Source organism: Rana temporaria, chromosome 9 (genome assembly GCF_905171775.1).
Source record: "Rana temporaria chromosome 9, aRanTem1.1, whole genome shotgun sequence".
NCBI classification, from domain to species: domain Eukaryota; kingdom Metazoa; phylum Chordata; class Amphibia; order Anura; family Ranidae; genus Rana; species Rana temporaria.
This window is the reverse complement of record NC_053497.1, coordinates 6177398-6205378: the sequence shown is the minus strand read 5'-3', so window position 1 is coordinate 6205378 and position 27981 is coordinate 6177398. Positions and strand designations below refer to the sequence as shown.

Here is a 27981-nt window from a genome sequence, read left to right as displayed (position 1 = left end):
ACAGAGTAAAGTGCCCAGGTTGCTGCACTATCACTAGCAGAACCTTATGGCATTACTCCCTTCCCGAGGGGCATGGCCTGGTGCGTAACGTCAACAGATGCATCTCTACACTGCTCTGCCAAACCCAACTCTATTTTGGGATCTAATCAGATCTCCGTTTTACTGGTTAACCTGTGCAGGTTGCTGCACTAGCAAACCCTTTCAGCAGTACTCCCCTCCCAGGGAGGCATGGCTTGGCGCGTAATATGAACAGACGCATCTCTACATTGTTCCACCAAACCCAACTCTATCCTGCCTAAAAGGATCTTCATTCCACTGGTCAAAGTGCCTAGTTTGCTCCATTATCACTAGCATACCTTCCCAGAGTTTTGTTCTGGTGGATTAGACACAAAAAACAGTTGCCAGTCAAGATGATAAAGGCCAGGATATTGCTGCAAGATGGCGGCCAATTGTCTGTTGCCTAGGCCTCTCCATCCTCCACCTCTGATATCTTTGAGGAGTTATGTGATGACTCTTTCCACCCACCAAAGTGTAGGGGAAGGGGAGCTTAAGTGCTCAGTGCCTTCCTGAGGGGCTTGGCATGTAATGTGAACGGATGTATCTCTACACTGTTCTGCTGAACCCAACTCTATCTTGCCTAAAAGGATCTTCATTCTACTGGTTAACCTGCCCGGGTAGCTGCACTGCCACTAGCTGACCCTCATGGTATTCTGAGGTAGTGGATGTAATGCAAGAATCTAGAGTCGAAGGTCATGATACTGCTGCAAGATGGCAGCCAGGTGCCTGTTGCCCATGCCTTTCCATTCTCCATCCCTGATATCTTTGAGGAGCTTTGTGATGATGACTCTCTCCCCCCACCTAAGTGTAGGGGAAGGGGAGCTTAAGTGTTCATTGCCTTCCCGAGGGACATGGCTTGGCACATAATGTAAACAAATGCATATCTACACTGCTCCACCAAACCCAGCTCTATCCTGCCTAACAGGATCTTAATTTTACTGGGTAAAGTGCCCAGGTTGCTGCATTATCACTAACAAACCCTTCTGGCATTACTCCCTTCCCAGGGAGGCATGGTTTGGTGTGTAATATGAATAGATTCATCTCTACACTGCTACACCAAACCAACGCTATCCTGCCTCACAGGATCTTAACATCACCAGTTAAAAGGGTCCACTTTTCTGCACTAATCAATATTGGACCCACTCTGAGTTTTGTTCTGATGGATTGAACACAAGAAACAGTTGCCAGTCAAGATGACAAAGGCCAGGGTATTGCTGCAAGATGGCGGCCAGTTGTCTGTTGCCTAGGCCTCTCCATCCTCCACCTCTGATATCTTTGAGGAACTATACAATGATGACTCTCTCCCCCAACCAAATTGTAGGGGAAGGGGAGCTTATGTGCTCATTGCCTTCCTGAGGACCATGACATGGCACGAAATGTGAATAAATGCATCTCTACACTGTTCTGCTAAACCCAACTCTTCAGGATCTTCATTTTACTGGTTAACCTGCACAGGTTGCTTCACTGCTATTAGTGGGCCCTCATGGTATTTAGTGGATGGAACGCAAGAACCGAGAATTGAAGGTCGCAACACTGCTGTGGCCAGTTGCCTGATGTCCAATGCCTCTCCATCCCCCACTCTTGAGATCTTTAAAGGAGCTAAGCGATGACGACTCTCTCCTCCCACGCAAGTGTAGGGGGAAGGGGAGCTTGTGTGCTCCATGCCTTCCCATGAGACATGGCATGGCACGTAATGAGAACGGATACATCTATACACTGCTCCACCAAAACCCAACTCTATCCTGCTTAACAGGATCTTCATTTTACTGGTTAACCTGTGCAGGCTCTGGGGGCTACCTACTCTTCAATTGACCACAAGTCTTTATATCGGGGTTATCGCCCCTGTGCTGACCGGCTACTAATTCATCAGTCTTACACTTTGAACTGAGGCTTTGATTTCTACCCACTGAAATCTTCCTTCTCTCCCCCCAGACCCAGAGGATTGCTGTTGTCTTATATAAGATACCCGTCCATTTATGCACATCTCCCTTAGCCACCGTGGGGGAACTTTGGCGGTGCTCTGATTCCAGCTAGGCTTGGGTCCTGGATATTCTCCTGATGAAGTGATAGAATCCCACGAAACATGTTAAGAACAATGATATCTTGGTCCTCCCTAGCATGGGACATGAATGTTGGTGATACACATGAATTGTTACCATGCACCTTTTATAATGCATTTGGATATTCTGCTTTTATAATTTTTTGTACCAATTAAAAACCAATTTTTTTTTTACAAAATCTTGAGTATACGATGTATAAGTCAGTACCGAGACAATCCTTCTAAAATGTTTCCTTTTTGGGTGACCGGGTGAGAACTGATCTCCCAGTCCCTTTTTCTCTAGTGTCCATTTAAACCTGGCTACCTCTGATCAAACAGAAGAGGGTCCATTCCCTAAGGACCCGAAGAAGCCCGTCCATCTCCTTCCGGGACCTAAAGAAGCCCGTCCATCTCCTTCCGGGACCTAAAGAAGCCCGTCCATCTCCTTCCGGGACCTAAAGAAGCCCGTCCATCTCCTTCCGGGACCTAAAGAAGCCCGTCCATCTCCTTCCGGGACCTAAAGAAGCCCGTCCATCTCCTTCCGGGACCTAAAGAAGCCCGTCCATCTCCTTCCGGGACCTAAAGAAGCCCGTCCATCTCCTTCCGGGACCTGACGAAGCCCGTCCATTTCCTTCCGGGACCTAAAGAAGCCCGTCCATCTCCTTCCGGGACCTGACGAAGCCCGTCCATCTCCTTCCGGGACCTGACGAAGCCCGTCCATCTCCTTCCGGGACCTGACGAAGCCCGTCCATCTCCTTCCGGGACCTGACGAAGCCCGTCCATCTCCTTCCGGGACCTGACGAAGCCCGTCCATCTCCTTCCGGGACCTGACGAAGCCCGTCCATCTCCTTCCGGGACCTGACGAAGCCCGTCCATCTCCTTCCGGGACCTGACGAAGCCCGTCCATCTCCTTCCGGGACCTGACGAAGCCCGTCCATCTCCTTCCGGGACCTGACGAAGCCCGTCCATCTCCTTCCGGGACCTGACGAAGCCCGTCCATCTCCTTCCGGGACCTGACGAAGCCCGTCCATCTCCTTCCGGGACCTGACGAAGCCAGACCTGCTCCTTAGGCATCTGACGAAGCCAGACCTGCTCCTTAGGCATCTGACGAAGCCAGACCTGCTCCTTAGGCATCTGACGAAGCCAGACCTGCTCCTTAGGCATCTGACGAAGCCAGACCTGCTCCTTAGGCATCTGACGAAGCCAGACCTGCTCCTTAGGCATCTGACGAAGCCAGACCTGCTCCTTAGGCATCTGACGAAGCCAGACCTGCTCCTTAGGCATCTGACGAAGCCAGACCTGCTCCTTAGGCATCTGACGAAGCCAGACCTGCTCCTTAGGCATCTGACGAAGCCAGACCTGCTCCTTAGGCATCTGACGAAGCCAGACCTGCTCCTTAGGCATCTGACGAAGCCAGACCTGCTCCTTAGGCATCTGACGAAGCCAGACCTGCTCCTTAGGCATCTGACGAAGCCAGACCTGCTCCTTAGGCATCTGACGAAGCCAGACCTGCTCCTTAGGCATCCGACGAAGCCAGACCTGCTCCTTAGGCATCCGACGAAGCCAGACCTGCTCCTTAGGCATCCGACGAAGCCAGACCTGCTCCTTAGGCATCCGACGAAGCCAGACCTGCTCCTTAGGCATCCGACGAAGCCAGACCTGCTCCTTAGGCATCCGACGAAGCCAGACCTGCTCCTTAGGCATCTGACGAAGACAGTCCTGCTCCTTAGACATTTGGTGTTTACAGGTTAAAATCTGCATTTTTTGCTAGAAAATTACTTAGAAACCCCCTAAAATTATATATATAGCAGAGATACTAGAGAATAAAATGGCGATTGTTGCAATATTTTATGTCACAAGGTATTTGTGCAGAAACGCAACTTTTTTGGAAAAAAAAATTTTCATCAATTAAAAAAAAAAAAAGTAAGAGTAAAGTCAGCCCAATTCTTTTGTATAATGTGAAAGATGATGTTACGCCGAGTAAATAGATACCAAACATGTCACGCTTTATAATTGCGCCCACTCGTGGAATGGCGACAAACTACGGTACCTAAAAATCTCCATAGGCGACGCTTTAAAACATTTTTTGCGGTTACCAGGTTAGAGTTACAGAGGAGATCTACGGCTAGAATTATTGCTCTCGCTCTGACGATCGCGGCGACACCTCACATGTGTAATTTGAACACCGTTTACATATGCGTGCGCGACTTCCGTATGTGTTTATCTTTGCTGTGCGAGCTCGCAGGGACGCTTTACGTTTTTTTTTTTTTTATGATATAAAAACATCCCTTGTGACAGTAATAGGTGGTGACAGGTACTCTTTATGGAGAGATCCCCAATCCCTCCTTTTGCACTTCAAAGCATTCAGATCGCTGAAAACTGCGAATCTGAATACTGTTAGCCGGATTCAGGTAGAGCGGCGTATGTTTAAGCCGGCGTAACGCATCCCATTTGCACTACGCCGACGTAACCTAGTGAGGCAAGTACTGTATTCACAAAGCACTTGCCTCCTAACTGCAACCTGGCCTGGGCAGGAAAGGGGGGGTAAAAGTGCCTGGTATTAAAGTGGTTAAAGGGACGTGGGGGGGCGGGGGCAGGAAGGGGTTAAAGGCCTGCCATGCAAATAGCCAATTTACGGTTGTGCTTGGCACAGTTATTTGATGTACACCGGCTTGCAGTCTTTGCTAATTGCATCCAACTGTATAAGCCCCTGTCTGAGCCTCTGATTGGCTCCAACCTCTTTATTTGCAATAAATAACATTTATTTTTGCAGATTTCACTGGCTACATGTGACAAATAATAATATATATGGGAAGCGGTACTAGCAGGCTGATAATCATACGGCCACCGCCGGCAGCAGATCTATAATCATGTGGGTACCCATTGCTGATTATAGGATGGTGAGGGCACCTATGCTGGCACATGTGTAATTATAGAAAAACAGAATCTGCTGAATGGAAAGGGCAGGGAGGTGATCGCCGGGACCTGCGACGAGGGCCCCCCGGAATTCACCAACGCCCCCCCGGAATTCAACGCCCCCTGGAATTCATTAATGCCCTCCTGCATTTGCCAATGTCCCCCTTCATTCACCAACGCACCCCGGAATTCACCAACGCCCCCCCGGAATTTACCAACGCCCCCCGGAATTCATTAATGCCCTCCTGCATTTGCCAATGTCCCCCTTCATTCACCAACGCACCCTGGAATTCACCAACGCCCCCTGGAATTCACCAGGAATTCATTAATGCCCTCCTGCATTCACCAATGTCCCCCTTCATTCATCAAGGAAAAGAAAGATGGGACTTTCTACCTTTCTTTTGCTATACACCAGGGATGTGGCCATTATCACAACCGTTTGATTCAGTAGCACCTCCACCTATATCTTCATTCATCAATGCCCTCCTGCATTTGCCAATGTCCCCCTTCATTCATTAATGTCCGCCTTCATTCACCAATGTCCGCCTTCATTCACCAATGTCCGCCTTCATTCACCAATGTCCGCCTTCATTCACCAATGTCCGCCTTCATTCACCAATGTCCGCCTTCATTCACCAATGTCCGCCTTCATTCACCAATGTCCGCCTTCATTCACCAATGTCCGCCTTCATTCACCAATGTCCGCCTTCATTCACCAATGTCCGCCTTCATTCACCAATGTCCGCCTTCATTCACCAATGTCCGCCTTCATTCACCAATGTCCGCCTTCATTCACCAATGTCCGCCTTCATTCACCAATGTCCGCCTTCATTCACCAATGTCCGCCTTCACCATTCACCAATGTCCGCCTTCACCATTCACCAATGTCCCCCTTCACCATTCACCAATGTCCCCCTTCATTCACCAATGTCCCCCTTCATTCACCAATGTCCCCCTTCATTCACCAATTGTCCCCCTTCATTCACCAATGTCCCCCTTCATTCACCAATGTCCCCCTTCATTCACCAATGTCCCCCTTCATTCACCAATGTCCCCCTTCATTCACCAATTGTCCCCCTTCATTCACCAATGTCCCCCTTCATTCACCAATTGTCCCCCTTCATTCACCAATTGTCCCCCTTCATTCACCAATGTCCGCCTTCATTCACCAATTGCCCCCCTTCATTCACCAATGTCCCCCTTCATTCACCAATGTCCCCCTTCATTCACCAATGTCCCCCTTCATTCACCAATGTCCCCCTTCATTCACCAATGTCCCCCTTCATTCACCAATGTCCCCCTTCATTCACCAATGTCCCCCTTCATTCACCAATGTCCCCCTTCATTCACCAATGTCCCCCTTCATTCACCAATTGTCCCCCTTCATTCACCAATTGTCCCCCTTCATTCACCAATTGTCCCCCTTCATTCACCAATTGTCCCCCTTCATTCACCAATGTCCCCCTTCATTCACCAATTGTCCCCCTTCATTCACCAATGTCCCCCTTCATTCACCAATTGTCCCCCTTCATTCACCAATTGTCCCCCTTCATTCACCAATGTCCCCCTTCATTCACCAATGTCCCCCTGATTTCATGAAATCAGGAGGACATTAATGAAATCAGGAGGGCAATAATGAAATCAGGAGGGCAATAATGAAATCAGGAGGGCAATAATGAAATCAGGAGGGCAATAATGAAATCAGGAGGGCAATAATGAATGCAGCAGGAGATTGATGAAATCGGGAGGGCATTACTCAATCTCCTCCTGCAATCATCTATGCCCTCCTGCTGCATTCATCTATCTCCTCCTTCATTCATCAATGTCCCCCTTCAGTCATCAATCTCCTCCTGCAGTCATTAATGCCCTCCTCCATTCATCAATGCACTCTCCTCCTGCAGTCATCAATCTCCTCCTGCAGTCATTAATGCCCTCCTCCATTCATCAATGCACTCTCCTCCTGCAGTCATCAATCTCCTCCTGCAGTCATTAATGCCCTCCTCCATTCATCAATGCACTCTCCTCCTGCAGTCATCAATCTCCTCCTGCAGTCATTAATGCCCTCCTCCATTCATCAATGCACTCTCCTCCTGCAGTCATTAATGCCCTCCTCCATTCATCAATGTACTCTCCTCCTGCAGTCATCTATATTCGCTATGGACCCTGAATTTGTCTTGATGACACCAGACCAATGGGGCCTTTGTCCACTAGACATAGACAAGCAAATATCCCTTGTAGAGGGTGGACAGCCCCACTGCAAAGGATTATTTTTAAGTTGATCCAAGGAGAGATAACGCGGCTGCAGGTGATGCTAATCCAATGGTTCAAGTGGACGGGGTGCTAACCCCCGGCTCACCACCGTAGTAACAGGAGAGGAAAGAAGAAGCACACGTTTAGCGTGAAACGTGTTACCTCTTCTATGTCCTGGTGACAGTCATATCGACATAATAAATTGATGTTGGTCCTACGGTAATGAGTGCCACCATATTCTTTTTCCTCTATCATTTTTAAGTTCCCCGGAGTTCAGCCTTAATGATAAAGTATTGGCAGAAGTTGCAAATCATTGTTGAATCCTCCAGGGGACCCGGCACACATAGAAGTCGATTCTGTTCAGCTCCATGCAGTGGTTTTGAAAAAACATACATTTTATTACTGCCAGTGCTGTGCTGTGCTGTAGCTCCACCCCAGGCTGAAGCCCAATTTATGGGTATTCCAAGGGGGGATATACAGCCACCTTGCCCTCTTTATTCGACAGTCCATCATCTAATCTTGCTGAGCTAAAGGAGCTGCCACCCTGATAGTTGACAGACAGCAGAAGGAGACAAAGAGGCTCTTAGGGACCGTGTATGCATCAACAATGTGTACCCAGCTGAGGCATGGATTACACACCACCAATGTTTACATCTCTACCTATAGAAGTCATTCATGGGGCGGTGGCGCATGTGCAGATTGACCTCAGCCCTCAGTCATTCAGAATCAGCGGAGGTCATGGGCGTCCGCTCCATAGGGCAAGGGGGGGGCAGTTGCCGCCCCCTTGAATCGAGAAGGTGTTGAAGAGTGAAAACACCCCTCCGCAACTGAAGCAGTGACAGCGCAGCGGTGACAGGCAGGTTAGAACAGGGAGAGAGGGGCGAGCTGCTGGCCGTGGCGTTGCAGGGGGGGGGGGGGCGAGGGGTGGTCTGGTGCAGAGTGACCAACCATCCCCTTCTCTCGTGGCCGCGGGCTGTCTGAGCAGTGCCGGGCCGGATGTCACACAGGCACAGAGAGCAGAGTGAAGCCGCCTCCCCCTCCAGTGTTTGTGTACACAGGGGGAGGGAACCTGCTGTGCTGATCTGAGGTACTGAATGGGATAGGGGAGGGGGGTCCGTTTGTGCTGAAGGGTGGGTTTGTGCTGAATGGGGGTCCACCTGTGCTGAAGGGGGTCTGTGCTTAAAGGGGGTCCATCTGTGCTGAAGGGGGTCTATGCTGAATGGAGGGCTCTGTGCGGAATGGGAGGGTCTATGCTGAAGGGGATCCATCTGTGCTGAATGGAGGGGTCTGTGCTGAAGGGGGATCCATCTGTGCTGAATGGAGGGGTCTGTGCAGAATGGGGATCCATCTGTGCTGAATGGAGGGGTCTGTGCAGAATGGGGAGGTCCATCTGTGCTGAATGGAGGGGTCCATCTGTGCTGAATGGAGGGGTCTGTGCAGAATGGGGAGGTCCATCTGTGCTGAATGGAGGGGTCTGTGCAGAATGGGGAGGTCCATCTGTGCTGAATGGAGGGGTCTGTGCAGAATGGGGAGGTCCATCTGTGCTGAAGGAGGGTCCACATGTGCTGAAGGGGGGTCTGTACATTCTCTAGGCTATATTTATATGGGCATGGAGTGAAGCTGAATTATCTCAAGAGCTATTTCACACTGCCAGCTGGCCGCGTTATTGGTAAAGCACCGCTAAAGATCGGCGCTTTACCATCGTTTTAGGTGCGCTACTTGGCCGCTATCGGAGCGCTTTTAACCCCCGCTAGCGTTTGAAGAAAGGGTTAAATGTGACTGTGTATCGCCGCTGCCAAAGCGCCCCACCCCTGAAAAAATTTCAGCGGACGCCCATGGCCGAGGTCGTTCTGTCAATAAGGAGATGTAAACATTTATATTGCTCAATCAGCAGTGGCTGCGCTGCTGGTTACAAGTTCCTGATGTTTACATATGATCAGTAGCCTCAGCCAATAGGGTCCCATCTACACCATGGGTGTCCAACCTGCGGCCCTCCAGCTATTGCCAAACTAAAAGCCCCATCATGCCTCTGCCTTTGGGAGCCATGCTTACAACTGTTAGCCTTGCAATTCTTGAAGGGACTTTTAGTTCGGCAACAGATGGAGGGCCGCAGGTTGGACACCCATATTCTACGCTGTATGCATTGTAGACATGTACAGGTTTATAGCAGAAACCTGAGGCCACCTCTTCAGCATTGGACTCTTCCTATGGAATGCTCGTAACCCCTGATGCATGCTGTGGTCCTTTCCTCCCGCGACTCCGCAGTAAGGTAGGAAGTCAGCGAATAAAACGACAGCACACAGAAGGGGGTACAGGCCTCCGATGCGCTCGGAATTGTCAAATGCTGAAGAGAAGTGACAGAGGCGGGAGTGCTGGAAGGAGGGAAGTTCTGAGACTCAGGCTGCCGGAAAAGGGAGTATACTACCCCGGCTATTGCAGGGAACTGAGGTTTTCATTTCTTAACCACTTTGCGCCCGTGCTATATGCCAAAGATGGCTGCAGTGTGGGCTTCCTTTGCCCGGGAGGGCATCCATGTACGTCCAATCATAGTGGGCCCTTTACCATTGGCTGACAGCTGATCCGGAAAATAAACAGAAGCTTTTTCTTTCTTCATGCTGACAGCTTAACCAGCTTCTGTTAGAGGGACATCGATCCCCTTAGTGATTACCAGTGCCACCTATCAGTGCCCATCGGTACTAATGATCCATGCCCACCAGTGCCACCCACCAGTGGCACCTAGTAGCGCCCACTAGTGCCACCCATCAGCGCCCACCAGTGCAACCCATCAGTGCCACCCATTAGTGCTCATCAGTGCCACCCATTAGTGCTCATTAGTGCAGGCTCATCAGTGCCCAGCACTGCCTATCAGTGCTGTCTGTGCCCATCAGTGCCACCTCTCCATGCTGCCAATCGGTGCCACCCATTAGTGCAGCCTCATCAGTGCCCACTAGGGTTGTCCCGATACCACTTGTTTAGGAGCGAGTACAAGTACCGATACTTTTTTTTCCCCATGTACTCGCCGATACCGAATACCGATACTTTTTCAAAAATGTATCCACAAATGCAGCCATGTCCCCCCAGAAATACAGCCATGTCCCCCCAGAAATACAGCCATGTCCCCCCAGAAATACAGCCATGTCCCCCCAGAAATACAGCCATGTCCCCCCAGAAATACAGCCATGTCCCCCCAGAAATACAGCCATGTCCCCCCAGAAATACAGCCATGTCCCCCCACATATGCAGCCATGTCCCCCCAGAAATGCAGCCATGTCCCCAGAAATGCAGCCATGTCCCCAGAAATGCAGCCATGTCCCCCCACATAATGCAGCCATGTCCCCCCACATAATGCAGCCATGTCCCCCCACATAATGCAGCCATGTCCCCCACAAATGCAGCCATGTCCCCCACAAATGCAGCCATGTCCCCCACAAATGCAGCCATGTCCCCCACAAATGCAGCCCTGTCCCCCCACAAATGCAGCCGTGTCCCCCCACAAATGCAGCCATGTCCCCCCACAAACGCAGCCATGTCCCCACAAATGCAGCCATGTGGCTATACAATAAAATCTATACCTGGGGCGCAGTGAAGCCTCCACTGATCAATATAATTCAATGTCCATGTTGTGCATAAGCCCTGCCCCTCCCCCTTTGCATTTCGACGTGTTATCTTGGTAACAGGGTCACTTTAATCCCATTCTCCTACACTTGTGGTATATACAGCTTCATCCCCCCTCCACCCTCTTCCAGCACTGAGACCGCAATGTAAACACACACTCACCCGCTCAGCTCTCTTGGCACGCTGGCCTCACCCGACAATCTACAGCTGGCTATAGGCTCAGCCAATTACAAGCCTGTCTGCTTAGATAGACGAAGCCCTTCGCCAATCGCAGCGCAGTCCATGCATAGGCGGAGTCAAGCAAGAAAAACGCACGGTGTATGGTGTGGCTCAACGGGGGAGGGGTTATATATGACTAGGCGCGGCGGGGGAACACACAGCTATTCTAATGATATTGGTTATGTTCCCCGCACTGATCAACTAGACGGCGGCTGGGGGGCTTGGCTTTCTCTTTGAGGACTGCTCTGCTCGCTCTCTCTCTGGAAAAAAAAGTACTCGCGCAAATGCTCAGTATCGATACCGATACTAGTATCGGGACAACCCTAGTGCCCACCAATGTCACCTCATCATTGCTCATCAGTGCCCAACATTCCCTTTCAGTACCACCTCATCAGTGCCCATCAGTGAAGAAAAAAATACCTGTTTTCAAAATTTTATAACAAAATATGAAAAACATTTTTGGCCAGATTCAGGTAGGGCAGCGTAACTTTGTGCGGGCGTAGCGTATGGTATTTACGATTCGCCGCCACAAGTTAGAGAAGCAAGTGCTGTATTCACAAAGCACTTGCGTCCTAAGTTACGGTGGCGTAGCGTAAATGTGCCGGCGTAAGCGCGCCTAATTCAAATGAGGAAGAGGTGGGCGTGTTTTAGGGAAATTAAGCATGACCCCACGTAAATGACGTTATCAACGAACGGTGCATGGGCCGTCCGTGGACGTATCCCAGTGCGCATGTGTCGGATAGAATGCCTAAGATACGTCGAACACTGCCTACGACGTGAACATAACTTAAGCACAGCCCTATTCGCGTACGACTTACGCAAACGACGTAAAAAGATACGCCTGTTCCGACGTCCATATCGGCGTATCTCTTACGTAAACGGCGTAACTAATTGTGACGGGCGCACGTACGTTCGTGAATCGGCATATCTTGCTCATTTGCATATTCGACGCAGAAAACAACAGAAGCGTCACCTAGCGGCCAGCGTAAATATGCACCCTAAGATACGACAGCGTAGGAGACTTACGCCGCTCGTATCTTAGCCTAATTTATCCAAAATACGCTAAAATTTACGACGGCGTAGATTCAGAGTTACGACGGCGTATCAAAGTGTGACAGCGCTGAAAGCTGAGAACTGGCGCCTGGGCAGGAAGAGGGGTATAAGCGCCCGGTAAGTAAGCGGTTAACAGACCTGACAGCTCCTCTTAACACACACACACACAGGCCCGGATTCCAATACGAGTTACGACGGCGTATCTCCGGATACGACGTCGTAACTCTGAGTGTGCGGGGTCGTATCTATGCGCCCGATTCTTAGAATCAGTTACGCATAAATTTCCCTAAGATCCGACCGGCGTAAGTCTCTTACGCCGTCGTATCTTCGGCTGCATATTTACGCTGGCCGCTAGGTGACGCTTCCGTAGATTTACGCGAGGAATATGCAAAATTAGGTAGATACGCCGATTCAGAAACGTACTTCCGCCCGGCGCATTTTTTTACGTCGTTTACGTAAGGCTTTTTCCGGCGTAAAGTTACCCCTGCTATATGAGGCGTATCCTATGTTAAGTATGGACGTCGGGCCACCGTCGAATTTTCCGTCGATTACGCCGTTTGCGCAAGTCGTTCGCGAATAGGGCTGTACGAAAGCATTGCCTATTTGCGGCGTAATTTGGAGCATGCGCACTGGGATACGTTCACGGACGCCGTTAGTCAAAAATGTAATTTACGTGGGGTCAGCCTTCATTACCATACAACACGCCCACTGCATGGAGAATTTAAATTCCACGGGCTTACGCCGGACCACATACGCTACGCCGCCTTAACTTAGGGCGCAAGTTCTTTCTGAATACGGAACTTGCGCCCTAATATACGGCGGCGTAACGTATCTGAGATACGTTACGCCCGCCGATAGATACGGAAATTTATCTGAATCCGGGCCACAGAAAACAACCAACTTCTCCAAAAATCGGTGAATGCTGTGAAGCCAAATATCCGCCGCAATTGTTTTTTTTTTTTTTTTTTTTTTTTTTTTAATTTATCCTTTCTGCAAAACTTCCCTCTTAGCAAATTACATAATAATGTATCCCCGCCACTTCTTCCTGTTATGCCCAAATTATTATGTTCTGATGAAAAGCTTGCCAAATTGTCATTAAGAATCTCAGTAGCAACAAAAGTTCCTGTAAACTCCTTTACTACCGTCTACCAATCAGGTTTATTATTATTGTTCCCAAAACACAATGAATAGGAAATGGCGGCTTGACACAAAACAGTACGGCGGGCTGAAAAGTTTACGTTAGGCTTGCATTAGATCATGCTGCTTTTTATTCCTTCACTCGGCACAAGACGAAAATAAATCACAAAAAAAAACAACAAAAAAAAAAAACACATTGGCCCAGATTCAAGAAGCACTTGCGCCCACGCAACCATAGGTTACGCAGCGCAAGTGCTTACTTGCTCCGGTGTAACGAGTGCTCCTGATTCAGGAACCTCGTTACACCGACCGCAGGCTAAAATCTGCGAGGCATAAGGCTCTTATGCCTCGCAGATTTTAGGCTGCATTCTTGCGGGGGCCGCTAGGGGGCGCTCCCATTGTGTATCAGCGTGTAGCATACTACCACTGATTCACAAGCTTGCGCGGGCCCCGCGCAAGCCAGGCACGGAGTTTCCGTACGGCTACTTTTAGCGCAAGGCTGCCCCTTCTAATAGTAGGGGCAGCCAATGCTAAAGTATAGCCGGCCTTCCCGCGCCGTGAAATTTGAATTTCACGGCGTTTGCGTAAGTGAAACGTGAATGGCGCTGGACGCCATTCACGTTCACTTAGAAGCAAATGTTGTCCTTGCGACGTCCTTTGCCGCAATGCACGTCGGGAAAGTTTCCCGACGGAGCATGTGCTGTACGCTCGGCGCGGGAGCGCGCCTAATTTAAATGATTCCCGCCCCCTACGGGATCATTTAACTTGCGCACGCTTACACCGGGCAAATTTGCCGGCGCGCCCTCGCAATTCACGGAGCTACTGCTCCGTGAATCGAGGGCAGCGCAAAATATTTGCGGGGGCGCAGGGCAAAATCGTTGCCCTGCTCCCCGCAAATATCGCGTAATTCTACCTGAATCTGGGCCATTTACATTTACTTTCATTTTCGTCAAAAAATTTTGAATTTCATAGCTGGTAACAAGTTGAACCATTTAAAACTGAGCACAGTACTAGAAAATATGGCCTTAAAGCGATATTAACCACTTCAGTCCCAGACAATTATGCAGCTTAAAGACCGGGCCACTTTTTTGCGATTCGGCACTGCGTCGCTTTAACCGACAATTGCGCGGTCTTGCGACAGGGCTCCCACACAAAACTGGCATTGTTTTATTTCCCCACAAATAGAGCTTTCTTTTGGTGGTGTTTGATCGCCTCTGCGTTTTTTATTTTTTGCGCTATAAACAAAAATAGAGCGACAATTTTGAAAAAAAAAAAAATATATATATTCTTCACTTTTTGCTATAATAAATATCCCTCAAAAATATATTGGGCTAGATTCAGCAAAGAATTACGCCAGCGTATCCATAGATACGCCGCGTAAATTCAAAGCTGCACCGGCGTATCTACTTTCTGTATTCAGAAAGCTAGATACGCCGACATTAGCCTAAGATCCGACTGGCGTAATTCTATTACGTCGTCATATCTTAGGGTGCATTCTCACGCTGGCCGCTAGGTGGCGCTCCCGTTGTTTTCGGCGTAGAATATGCAAATTACCTAGTTACGTCGATTCACAAACGTACGTGTGCCCGGCGTTCGTTTTTTACGTCGTCTGCGTAAGGTTTTTTCGGCACAACGTTGTGCCTGCTTCTATGAGGCGCACTAAATGTTAAGTATGGACGTCGTTCCCGCTTTTGATTTTTGAATTTTTTACGTCGTTTGCGCAAGTCGTTCGCGAATAGGGCTGGACGTAATTTACGTTCAAGTCGAAACCAATGACGTCCTTGCGACGTCATTTGGAGCAATGCACACTGGGATATGTACACGGACGGCGCATCACGTCATCACGTCAATCACGTCAGGTCAACACACATGTTAATGGACATGTTAGTTGCGGCGTAGCGTAAATGGGGCCGGCGTAAGCGCGCAAAATTCAAATGTGTAAGGGGCGGGGGCGTGTTTTATGTTAATAAAACACGCCCCCGCCCCTTACACATTTGAATTTTGCGCGCTTACGCCGGCCCCATTTACGCTACGCCGCAACTTACGGAGCAAGTGCTTTGTGAATACTGCACTTGCTCCTGTAAGTTGCGGCGGCGTATCGTAAATACGATACGCTGCGCCGCCGTAAGATCAGGCGCAGATACCTGAATCTAGCCCATTGTATTCCTCAGTTTAGGCCGATACGTATTCTTCTACATATTTTTGGTAAAAAATAAAAATAAGTTTAAGGGCTCTTTCACATGGGTTCAGGTCCGCCTGCCAGTTCTTTAGGCGGACCTGAATGGGCGCTCCGTGCTCCTCTATGGAGCCGCGGATGTCAGCGGTGACATGCCCACTGAAATCCGACCCGCCAAAGTGTGACGGAGGAAAAACCTACTTTTCCATCCGTCTGGCGGATCGGATCGGGTGAACACGGACAGACGGTCCGTGTTCATCTGATCCCCCCATAGGGGAGAGCGGAGAAAAGACAGGGCGATCCATCTGAGCAAGCGGAGGTTCACGGGGCGGATCAATGTCCCTTTCCCTGTCTCAAAGGAAAGATGTCAGAGGTCTGTTAAGACCCCCGATATCTCACCATAGCCCTCCAACAAGGGTTGATAAAAAAATTGCAATAAATAAAAATAAAAAAATTTAAAAAATAATAATAAAGACAACACACTGATACTGTCCCCCCCACCCCCCTTAAAAAAAGAAAGCATTGTAGAAAAAAAAAATACTGTATATACTCGAGTATAAGCCAAGTTTTTCAGCCCTTTTTTTGGGGGGCTGAAAAATACCCCCTCGGCTTATACTCGAGTCAGCATGTCAAGGTCCATTGCCGCCTGACCTCACCGTGCCCATTGCAGAATCCGATCTGTGTACCCGAGTCCGTGACATATTCAGACGGCGGCTGTATCGTGATAGACGAGAGGACGATCGTGATAGGCAGAACACTGAACACAGTGTTTGCTGGGAAACCGAGTGTTCCGCCTATCACGGCACAGCACAAGGAAGAGCGTGAGTTTTTAAAACTGCATGGCCGCCGTCTGAATATGTCACGGACACGGGTACACAGATCGGATTCTGCAATAGGCACGGTGAGGTCAGGCTGCAAAGGTAACAGGACCTTACCGGGGGGAACCAACTGGATCCTGCCATGGTCGAGTTAAAGAGCTGCAATGGGCACAGTGAGGTCAGGCTGCAATAGGCATGATAAGGTCAGGCTGCAATGGGCACAGTGAGGTCAGGCTGCAATGGGCACAGTGAGGTCAGGCTGCAATGGGCACAGTGAGGTTAGGCTGCAAATGGGCACAGTGAGTTTAGGCTGCAAAGGGCATGGTGAGGTCAGGCTGCAAAGGTCACAGTGAGGTCAGGCTGCAAAGGTCACAGTGAGGTCAGGCTGCAAAGGTCACAGTGAGGTCAGGCTGCAAAGGTCACAGTGAGGTCAGGCTGCAAAGGTCACAGTGAGGTCAGGCTGCAAAGGGCACGGTGAGGTCAGGCTGCAAAGGGCACGGTGAGGTCAGGCTGCAATGGGCATGGTGAGGTCAGGCTGCAATGGGCACGGTGAGGTCAGGCTGCAATGGGCACGGTGAGGTCAGGCTGCAATGGGCACGGTGAGGTCAGGCTGCAAAGGGCACGGTGAGGTCAGGCTGCAAAGGGCACGGTGAGGTCAGGCTGCAAAGGGCACGGTGAGGTCAGGCTGCAAAGGGCACGGTGAGGTCAGGCTGCAAAGGTCACAGTGAGGTCAGGCTGCAAAGGGCACGGTGAGGTCAGGCTGCAAAGGGCACGGTGAGGTCAGGCTGCAATGGGCATGGTGAGGTCAGGCTGCAATGGGCACGGTGAGGTCAGGCTGCAATGGGCACGGTGAGGTCAGGCTGCAATGGGCACGGTGAGGTCAGGCTGCAAAGGGCACGGTGAGGTCAGGCTGCAAAGGGCACGGTGAGGTCAGGCTGCAAATGGGAATTGTTGACCCTCTTTTCCGCTTACAGTAGCTGCTGCATTCTCACCCTCGGCTTATACACGAGTATATACAGTAAATAAATTGTAAAAAATAAAAAACTAATTGTATAAATTAAATACTGACACGTGCCACTGTATCGGAAATCAGTATCGGGCGAGTACTTGAAAAAAAAGTATCGGTACTTGTACTCGTTCATTAACCGCTTAACGACCGCCGCATGTACATATACGTCCACAGAATGGCATGTACAGGCAGATGGGCGTACATGTACGTCCCTGCCTTTCCGCGGGTCGGGGGGTCTGATCGGGACCCCCCACCCCGGTACATGCGGCGGTCGGTTCTTCCGTGGGAGCGATCCGGGATGAGGCCGCCCCCTCGCGATCGCTCCCCGGAGCTGAAGAACGGGGAGAGCTGTATGTAAACACGGCTTCCCCGTGCTTCACTGTGACGGCTGCATTGATCGTGTGATCCCCTTTAAAGGGAGACTCGGTCGATGACGTCAGTCCTACAGCCACACCCCCCTACAGTTGTAAACACACACTAAATGAAACATAACTCCTTCAGCGCCCCTTGTGGTTAACTCCCAAACTGCAACTGTCATTTTCACAATAAACAATGCAATTTAAATGCATTTTTTGCTGTGAAAATGACAATGGTCCCAAAAATGTGTCAAAATTGTGTGAAGTGTCCGCCATAATGTCGCAGTCACGGAAAAAATCGCTGATCGCCGCCATTAGTAGTAAAAAAAAATAATAATAAAAATGCAATAAAACTATCCCCTATTTTGTAAACGCTATACATTTTGCACAAATCAATCGATAAACGCTTATTGCGATTTTTTTTACCAAAAATATGTAGAAGAATACGTATCGGCCTAAACTGAGGAAAAAAAATGTTTTTTTATATATATTTTTGGGGGATATTTATTATAGCAAAAAGTAAAAAATATTGAATTTTTTTCTAAATTGTCCCTCTATTTTTGTTTATAGCGCAAAAAATAAAAACCGCAGAGGTGATCAAATACCACCAAAAGAAAACTCTATTTGTGGGAAAAAAAGGAAGTCAATTTTGTTTGGGAGCCACATCGCACGACCGCGCAATTGTCTGTTAAAGCGTTGCAGTGCCGAATCGCAAAACCTGGCCTGGGCATTTAGCTGCCTAAAGGCTCGGGGCTTAAGTGGATAAAAAGTGGTATCGGGACAACCCTAGAAGTGGAGGACATCCATTTCTGCAGCGCCCCATAAAAAAAACAGCATTGCAGAAATCACCCCCCTCCGGACAGCCAGTGCTACAATAAAAAAAAAAGAGAAAGAAAGAAAAAGAAAAAGAAAAAAAGTGCACCAGGGTTTCAAGGCTGTACTACGGATACAACAACAACTAACATACACATATGTGGCATTGCTACAATCTTCAGGAGCAGGAGAATTTATTTTGGGTTGTTCTTTGGTGGAGGGTTATGGTAGTAGCAAGAAAAATACAGCTACATTTATATATATATATATATATTTATTAATTTTTTTACCTTATTTATTATTTTGGGGCAGTTTTATTTTTTAATAAAAAAAATCAGGCGATATAGGTTACCATTTACCACGAAATAAAAGCCCAATTTGTCATGGAAAAAAATGTGGTATGATCCACCTGGATGCACAAAGTAGTTGTGATGAATGTACGGTTTTACTAACACATGTCAAAGTTGCAAATTTGTGCTTAGGCATGAACATTTGTTTTACCCGTAAAGCGGTTAAAGCGGAGTTCCGGCCACAATTTCACTTTTTATATATACATACCCCTGTAATACACAAGCTTAATGTATTCTAGTAAAGTTAGTCTGTAAACTAAGGTCCGTTTTGTTAGGTTGTTACAGCATTTAGACACTTTATAAAATAGAAATTGACTGGGGCCATCTTAAGTGTGGGCATCATGAAGCCAGACTGTATGACTTCCTGGATTTCAGCCTTGCAGATCTTGCACATGCTCAGTGCTCCACAAGCAGTGTCAGATCAGGTTTCAGCACCTGTGCTGTCCAAGTCACATGATTCTTTGAGACTGGGGAGTGCACAGACTCCTGGAAAGTTACACCCACTACATTCCCAGGAGTCTGTGCGGTGTAGGTTAGGAAGCTTAAGCACCTAGGTGCAGGAAGAGGGAAGATTAACTATTCTGCCTAGCAACAACACTTTGAAGGCATCTAAAAAAAAAAAAATTGTTTTCGTAAAGGACTAATGACATTTTTTTAAAACTACTGATGTAATGTTATATTTATGGGTGGAACTCCACTTTAAACAACTGATAGCGTACAGATAGAGGAAATAAAACCACGACAGTACAGACAGTAATGGTATGAGCTCAGAGCATGTGAAGGTATCAAACGATCATTACCTTAGTGATGAGAAGTCTGTATTTCTCCACCAAGTAATCATTGTTGTGACATCCAGCAAGCAGTTGCCACACTTCCCCTCGAAGTGCCTCTGGAACTCCGCTTCTCACCAGCGCAGAGAGCTGCTTAGGACGCACACTCAGGTTCAAGTGCCTGAAAAAAAAAAGTTAAACTCCTATCAGGATATGCGATAAGTGCGACTCTCACGCAGAAAGATAACTATTTATTTAAAGCTGAAGTTTAATCTGCTTGAATGTTTCCTTTCCTGGATCCTCATTCAAGTCTGGCTTCTCACCATGTTTAATGATTTGGTTTAGTTCTGTATTAATACCTTATTTATTTATTGTTTATGACGGTATGTATATAAAGCCTTTTGTACTTTAGAACAATTCCATACCGGTGTGATCTGGTAACACAAGTCCCGCTGTGTATATTTAGCTTGAAAAATTATTTTGGTTTGAGATGTACATACATTTGTTATTGAATATTTATCTGCATAATTCACACATTTTTTATGTATATTGACCCATGATTGGGTAGTCAATATTAATTTGAAACCAGGGACAGAGGGGGAAAAGGTTTAGGAGGAGCTCGGGAGGCGACGGGGCAAGGGCTCGGGAGGCGACGGGGGCAAGGGCTCGGGAGGCAACGGGGGCAAGGGAGGCGACGGGGCAAGGGCTCGGGAGGCGACGGGGCAAAGGGCTCGGGAGGCGACGGGGCAAAGGGCTCGGGAGGCGACGGGGCAAGGGCTCGGGAGGCGACGGGGGCAAGGGCTCGGGAGGCGACGGGGGCAAGGGCTCGGGAGGCGACGGGGGCAAGGGAGGCGACGGGGCAAGGGCTCGGGAGGCGACGGGGCAAAAATCTGTGAGGTAAGGACGCAAAATCTTGGAAGGCGAGGACGCAAGGGCTTGGGAGGCGAGGGCGCAAGGGCTTGGGAGGCGAGGGCGCAAGGTCTTGGGGAGGCGAGGGCGCAAGGTCTTGGGGAGGCGAGGGCGCAAGGTCTTGGGGAGGCGAGGGCGCAAGGTCTTGGGGAGGCGAGGGCGCAAGGTCTTGGGGAGGCGAGGGCGCAAGGTCTTGGGGAGGCGAGGGCGCAAGGTCTTGGGGAGGCGAGGGCGCAAGGTCTTGGGGAGGCGAGGGCGCAAGGTCTTGGGGAGGCGAGGAAACTACGGCTTGGGAGGCGAGGAGGCTAGGGAGGCGAGGAGGCTACGGCTTGGGAGGCGAGGAGGCTACGGCTTGGGAGGCGAGGAGGCTACGGCTTGGGAGGCGAGGAGGCTACGGCTTGGGAGGCGAGGAGGCTACGGCTTGGGAGGCGAGGAGGCTAGGGAGGCGAGGAGGCTACGGCTTGGGAGGCGAGGAGGCTACGGCTTGGGAGAAGGAACTGACAAAAGAACACCACACTATGCAGATGAGGTGGCGGCAATGGATTCCAATGCTAAATATAAGCCTGCTTTCTATCAAGAAATGTATATTGCCTGATTTCCTATACTTTGTTAGCACGTACTTTAGCCCAAATGGCACTTGAATTCTTCCTAAAAAGTGTCTTGTGGGTGGTCCCAGCACAGCGTCATTCCAAGAGCATCGGTTTAAATCTTTACGCTGCTCACCCTTTCCTTACCTCCACCTCCCTTGTCAATCGATCGGCAGTGGGCGAGAGGGAGATCTGTGCTGTGATATTGGTGCGGGTTAAACGGCAGCCCTGGCTGTAATACATTTATATAAACTACCAGCTCTCCTGTTTTGGAGATATGGAATCTGCCAGTAAAATGTGAGTATCAGGGAGTAGTAGGTTGGAGCTCCTCACCATTTGGATAACAGGTCTCCCCATGTTTCTAGGATTTTCTCTGCACATTCTTTGGACACATCCCCAGAACCGCTCAAAAGAGGCTCATCGTTATCTGAAAAAAATAAAAAAAGACATATATGTGATGCTGAAATATAAATAAAGGGTTTAATAACAAATTCTACACTTACACCAAGATCTGGAATCCACCCTCACAATACAACACGATTCAGAACATTTTACAGCTTTATTTTTTTTATTAAGCATTTTAAATAAAATCTTCCACTAAAAAAATATCTTATACTCCCTGATAATCTTACCCCCTCCAATATATATATAGAAGTCAAAGAGGAGATGAAGAGGTTGGGGAGATGAGGGGATGGTTATGGGGATGAGAAGAGAGTGTAATGGAGACTAGGAAGGGGTTATGGAGACGATTAAGGCCCCATGCACACGAGACGCTGCTAAACTCGAGTTTAGAGGCATTTGGGCATTTTTTTCAACTGCCCCTGAACACATTTAATGTTATCCTATGTGTCCATGCACACAATCACGTTTTTTTGGCGTTTTAAAGCAGTTGGGTTTATGTCAGTTTTTTCAGACGCAAAATTTTGGGTTCAGAAGCTTTTTTTTTTTTTCAGCCGCAAACGCGGTAAAACGCCGCAAAATTCACGGCAAAAACAGGCGTTTTAAAAAACTGTTTTGGCCTTTGAAAACGTGAGTTTAGAGGTGTTTGTAATTGCTTCTCGTGTGCATGGGGCCTAAGGGGTTATGGAGACGAGGATGGGTTATGGAGACGAGGAAGGGGTTATGGAGACGAGGAAGGGGTTATGGAGACGAGGAAGGGGTTATGGAGACGAGGAAGGGGTTATGGAGACGAGGAAGGGGTTATGGAGACGAGGAAGGGGTTATGGAGACGAGGAAGGGGTTATGGAGACGATTAAGGGGTTATGGATACGATTAAGGGGTTATGGAGACGATTAAGGGGTTATGGAGACGAGGATGGGTTATAGAAATGAGGACAGGTTATGGAAATGTGTTAGAGACACGTTATAGAGAAGAGGAGGTATATTGGAGATTAATGAGGAGGTTCAATGGAGATGAAGAAGTGTTATAGAGATGAGGAAATATAGAGATGACGGAGTTATGTAGATGTTATATAGATAAAAGGGGCCTTTTGAAGATAGGCTAACGGTATGGAGAAGTGGAGGGAGTTAAAAGAATGAGGAGTTACAGAGATGGATTATGGAGATGAGGAGGAGTTATAGAGATGAGGCGTTCTAGATGAAGAGGGGTTCCAGCGAGAAAAGAGGGGTTCCAGCGAGAAAAGAGGGGTTCCAGAGAGAAAAGAGGGGTTCCAGAGATGAAGAGGGGTTCCAGAGATGAAGAGGAGTTCCAGAGATGAAGAGGAGTTCCAGGGATGAGGAGGAGTTCCAGGGATGAGGAGGAGTTCCAGAGATGAGGAGGAGTTCCAGAGATGAGGAGGGGGTTCCAGAGATGAGGAGGAGTTCCAGAGATGAGGAGGGGGTTCCAGAGATGAGGAGGAGTTCCAGAGATGAGGAGGAGTTCCAGAGATGAGGAGGAGTTCCAGAGATGAGGAGGAGTTCCAGAGATGAGGAGGGGGTTCCAGAGATGAGAAGGGGGTTCCAGAGATGAGGAGGGGGTTCCAGAGATGAGGAGGGGGTTCCAGAGATGAGGAGGGGGTTCCAGAGATGAGAAGGGGGTTCCAGAGATGAGGAGGGGGGTCCAGAGAGGAGGAGGGGGTCTAGAGATGAGGAGGGGGTTCCAGAAATGAGGAGGGGGTTCCAGAGATGAGGAGGGGGTTCCAGAGATGAGGAGGGGTTCCAGAGATGGGGAGGGGGTTCCAGAGATGGGGAGGGGGTTCCAGAGATGGGGAGGGGTTCCAGAGATGGGGAGGGGTTCCAGAGATGGGGAGGGGTTCTAGAGATGGGGAGGAGTTATACAGATCGGAGGAAGCATTGTGGTAATGAGGAGGGGTTATGAGGATGAGATTGGAGGGAGAATACGAAGGGTGGTCCGTGTTCTTTATAATCCATCAGAAATGAAGTAGGCAGGGCTGACACCATGTATTTGGGAATCACAGCACTGTGTAGGGAAGGAGCACACTGCATTTCTGGCATATTAATCATTATTTTTCAGTACTTGCAATGTGTTCATAGGGATCAATCATGTGATATTTTGTTTCCCCCCCATACACTACAACTCATTGAGTGTAGAAAACATACACACATCTGACTGGTGACTTCCTGCCATGGAATGATGTCCTGGTCATGCTTTAAGGTTTCTTTTATAAGCTCACCAGCCAGTTATAAAAGAGAGCAGAGAGGTCGTGTAAGGAAGGGATTACGAGCAATGCCAGCGCTGACATGTGATCGCCTGCGAACCCAACTATAACATGCGCTTCCATTGACGGAAACGAGTGGCTTTCCAGTCAGTGTGTGGACGGTGCGGAAAGGGATATAATAGGCGTAAGAATACTGGCAACCGTCCAAATCCATGTCTCTGTGCGTTGCTTTGTGAGAGTGATCGCTTCTGTCAGATAAACTGAAATGCCTCCTTTGTTGTAAATCTGCGGTGACCGATTCCGTTCCGCCGTTCCCCATGCGGTCCGAGGGTCTGCTCACATGTCACGGACATGCAAAGTGACCATTTTACACGCATCAAGACCCGGGCCTTTCCTGACACTTTATTTATGTAACAATCTGCATTTCTGCTAGAAAATTACTTAGAACCCCCAAAAATATATATATATATATTTTTTTAACCACTTCAGCTCCGGACCATATTGCTGGTCAAAGACCAAGAGCACTTTTTTGCGATTCGGCCCTGCTGTGTCGCTTTAACTGACAATTGCGCGGTCGTGGCGACGTGGCTCCCAAACAAAACTGGCGTCTTTTTTTCCCCCACAAATAGAGCTTTCTTTTGGTGGCATTTGATCACCTCTGCGGTCTTTAGTTTTTGCGCTATAAACAAAAATAGAGCGTCAATTTTGTAAAAAAATTATATTTTTTACTTACCATAATACCGTATTTATCGGCGTATACCGTGCACTTTTTTGCCCTGAAAATCAGGGCAAAATCGTGGGTGCGCGGTTTACGCCGATACCCGCTTTCCCCCGCCGAGTTTGAATACTGCGCCGACATATACCGAGCGCAGTACACTCGTGTATTGTCGGGCAGTCTCGGCTCCTCCCGCGCTGACGTCCTGGACGTACAGGACGTGAGCGCGAGAGTAGCCGAGCATTGCCGACAATACACGAGTGTACTGCGCGCTGTATATGTCGGCGCAGTATTCAAACTCGGCGCGGGAAACGAGCGGGGAGGACGCAAGGACGCCGGACCCGACGAAGAGGACACCCGAAGCCGCAGACGGACCCGACGAAGAGGACACCCGAAGCCGCAGAAGGATGCCGGACCCGACGAGGCCGCCGATGGACGCCGCGCAAGACACCAAAACTGTAAGTACAAAAAAAACTTTTTTTCCACAGGATTCGGGGCAACTTTAGGGGTGCGCGGTATACGTGGTAGCGCGCTATACCGCGATAAATTGGTAAATATCCCCCAAAAATATATATAAAAAAACTATTTTTTTCCTCAGTTTAGGCCGATACGTATTCTTCTACATATTTTTCGTAAAAAAAAAAAAAATCGCAATAAGCGTTTATTGATTGGTTTGCACAATAGTTATAGCGTTTACCAAATAGGGGATAGTTTTATTGCATTTTTATTAATATTGTTTTTTTACTAGTAATGGCGGCGATCAGCGATTTTTTTCGGTACTGCGACATTATGGCGGACACTTCGGATACTTTTGACACATTGGAAACGGGACGTGGGCTGAATAAGGAAACGGGAAGTGGGCTGTATAAGGAAACGGGACGTGGGCTGTATAAGGAAACAGAAAGTGGGCTGTATAAGGAAACGGGACGTGGGCTGTATAAGGAAACAGAAAGTGGGCTGTATAAGGAAACAGGACGTGGGCTGTATAAGGAAACAGAAAGTGGGCTGTATAAGGAAACAGAAAGTGGGCTGTATAAGGAAACAGGACGTGTGCTGTATAAGGAAACAGGACGCGGGCTGTATAAGGAAACAGGACGCGGGCTGTATAAGGAAACAGAAAGTGGGCTGTATAAGGAAACAGAAAGTGGGCTGTATAAGGAAACAGGAAGTTGGCTGTATAAGGACACAGGAAGTGGGCTGTATAAGGACACAGGACGCGGGCTGTATAAGGAAACAGAAAGTGGGCTGTATAAGGAAACAGGACGTGGGCTGTATAAGGAAACAGGAAGTGGGCTGTATAAGGAAACGGGACGCGGGCTGTATAAGGAAACAGAAAGTGGGCTGTATAAGGAAACAGGAAGTGGGCTGTATAAGGACACAGGAAGTGGGCTGTATAAGGAAACAGGACGTGGGCTGTATAAGGAAACAGGACGTGTGCTGTATAAGGAAACAGGAGGTGGGCTGTATAAGGAAACAGGAAGTGGGCTGTATACGGAAACAGGAAGTGAGCTGAATACGGAAACAGGAAGTGGGCTGTATACGGAAACAGGAAGTGGGCTGTATACGGAAACAGGAAGTGGGCTGTATACGGAAACAGGAAGTGGGCTGTATACGGAAACAGGAAGTGGGCTGTATACGGAAACAGGAAGTGGGCTGTATAAGGTATTTACTGGCAGAAAAATAATGTTTTACAATCCAAAGTTAAAAAAACAACAAAAACAGAAGATCTAATAGATGGAAAGATGACTGAAGTTCTGCTTTTAGGCCCCTTTCACACTGAGTATTTCAGGCGTTTTAGCGCCAAAAATAGCGCATAAATAACGCCTGAAATACGCCTGCCCCAGCATTCTCAATGTGAAAGCCTGATGCGCTGGCAGGAGAAAAAAAAATCGCCTGTAAGCAGCATCTTTGGAGCGGTGAGAGGATCGGTGTGTATACCGCTCCTTCCCATTGAAAACAATGGGGCACCGCGTTAATACTGCCGGCAATGCGCCTCTGCAGAGGCGCATTGCCGGCGGTATTAACCCTTTTTCGGCCGCTAGCGGGGGTTAAGACCGCACTGCTAGCGGGGGTTAATACCGCACCGCTAGCAGGGATTAATACCGCACCGCTAGCAGGGGTTAATAGTACCGCCGCAATTCCGGCGGTATAGCGCCGCTAGAAATAGCGGCACTATACCGCCACCGCAGTGTGAAAGGGGCCCAAAACATTTCATAGTTACAGAGTTGTACCTTACCTTCCTCCTCATCATCCTCGGGAGGGGACGGTATGTTGGACCCGCACTGGGAGAGACGGATGGAAGGACTAGCAGTGGTTTTCCTCCTCTCTTTCTCCGATTCGCTTTCCAAGCACATGACCTCATAGAACGTGTCACAGCTGCTCTTCCTCTCTTTTTTCTCGATCTGTAACATGCAGAATATATGGAGAGGTGAGAAGATGGAAGCGCTTTCCTCCTACAATCAAAAGCCTCACAGATGACATAACGTTAGGCGCGGTCTGTAGCCGTTACAGCGATCCTATAGGTTAGATCGGGGCTCGACAAATCCTGGTCGCCAGGTCGCCATGGCGACTAGAAATAGCGTCCTGGGGACTTGGCTTGGAAGGTGGGCTTTTTTGTGAGCTGGCGCCATCTGGTGGTGAGCCGTTGGTATTACAAGTTATTACCACCAGATGTGTAAGCTGGCGCCATCTGGTGGTGGTCGTTGGTATTACAAGTTAAGCATTACAAGTTAAACAGCAATTCTAATGTAATTTTTCACTATTTTCGCTGCCATCTTCTTCCCTCTAATTAGAACCCCCAAACATTATATACATTTTTTTATCCTAACACCCTAGAGAATAAAATGGCGATCGTTGCAATACTTTCTGTCACGCCGTATTTGCGCAGCGGTCTTACAAGCGCACTTTTATTGGGAAAAAATTACACTTTTTTTAATAAAAAAATAAGACAACAGTAAAGTTATCCCATTTTTTTTAACATTATGAAAGATAATGTTACGCCGAGTAAATTGATACCCAACATGTCACGCTTCAAAATTGCGTCCGCTCGTGGAATGCCGACAAACTTTTACCCTTTAAAATCTTCATAGGCGACGTTTAAAAAAATCTACAGGTTGCATGTTTTGAGTTACAGAGGAGGTCTAGGGCTAGAATTATTGCTCTCGCTCTACCAATCGTGGCGATACCTCACATGTGTGGTTTGAACACCGTTTATATATGCGGGCGCTGCTCACGTATGTGTTCGCTTCTGCGAGCAAGCTCGTCGGGACAGGGCGCGTTTTCTGGCTCCTAACTTTTTTAGCTGGCTCCTAGATTCCAAGCAAATTTGTCAAACCCTGGGTTAGAAGTAAGGCTTGTCACACGCGGGCTTCCGCTTGCAGGAACAACATGAACAGCAAACTTTGTTGAAGCTTTTGAACCCCCCCTTCAATACCGGCACTTTTACCCCCCTTCCTGCCCAGGCAAATTTGTGAACACACAGATCCCGGTTCTTTCAGGGGGAGAATTGACCGATCGTCTGTTGATAAAAAGTATGAATACCGATCTGTCATTTCCCCCTCGTCAGTCCAATCCCAC

At 48.7% G+C, this 27981-nt stretch overlaps 1 protein-coding gene across 2 annotated transcripts in view; it reads right to left on the bottom strand.

The window, feature by feature from the left end:
- Positions 1-27981, bottom strand: part of RABGAP1 (RAB GTPase activating protein 1) — a 197081-nt gene that overhangs the window by 108618 nt on the left and 60482 nt on the right. For both annotated transcript variants that reach the window (XM_040322729.1, XM_040322730.1), the window contains exons 11-13: positions 26642-26807; positions 21407-21500; positions 19608-19758 (exon numbers count right to left, since the gene is read on the bottom strand). In XM_040322729.1, the coding sequence (XP_040178663.1) occupies positions 19608-19758; positions 21407-21500; positions 26642-26807 (411 nt within the window). The remainder of the gene's footprint in view (positions 1-19607; positions 19759-21406; positions 21501-26641; positions 26808-27981) is intronic.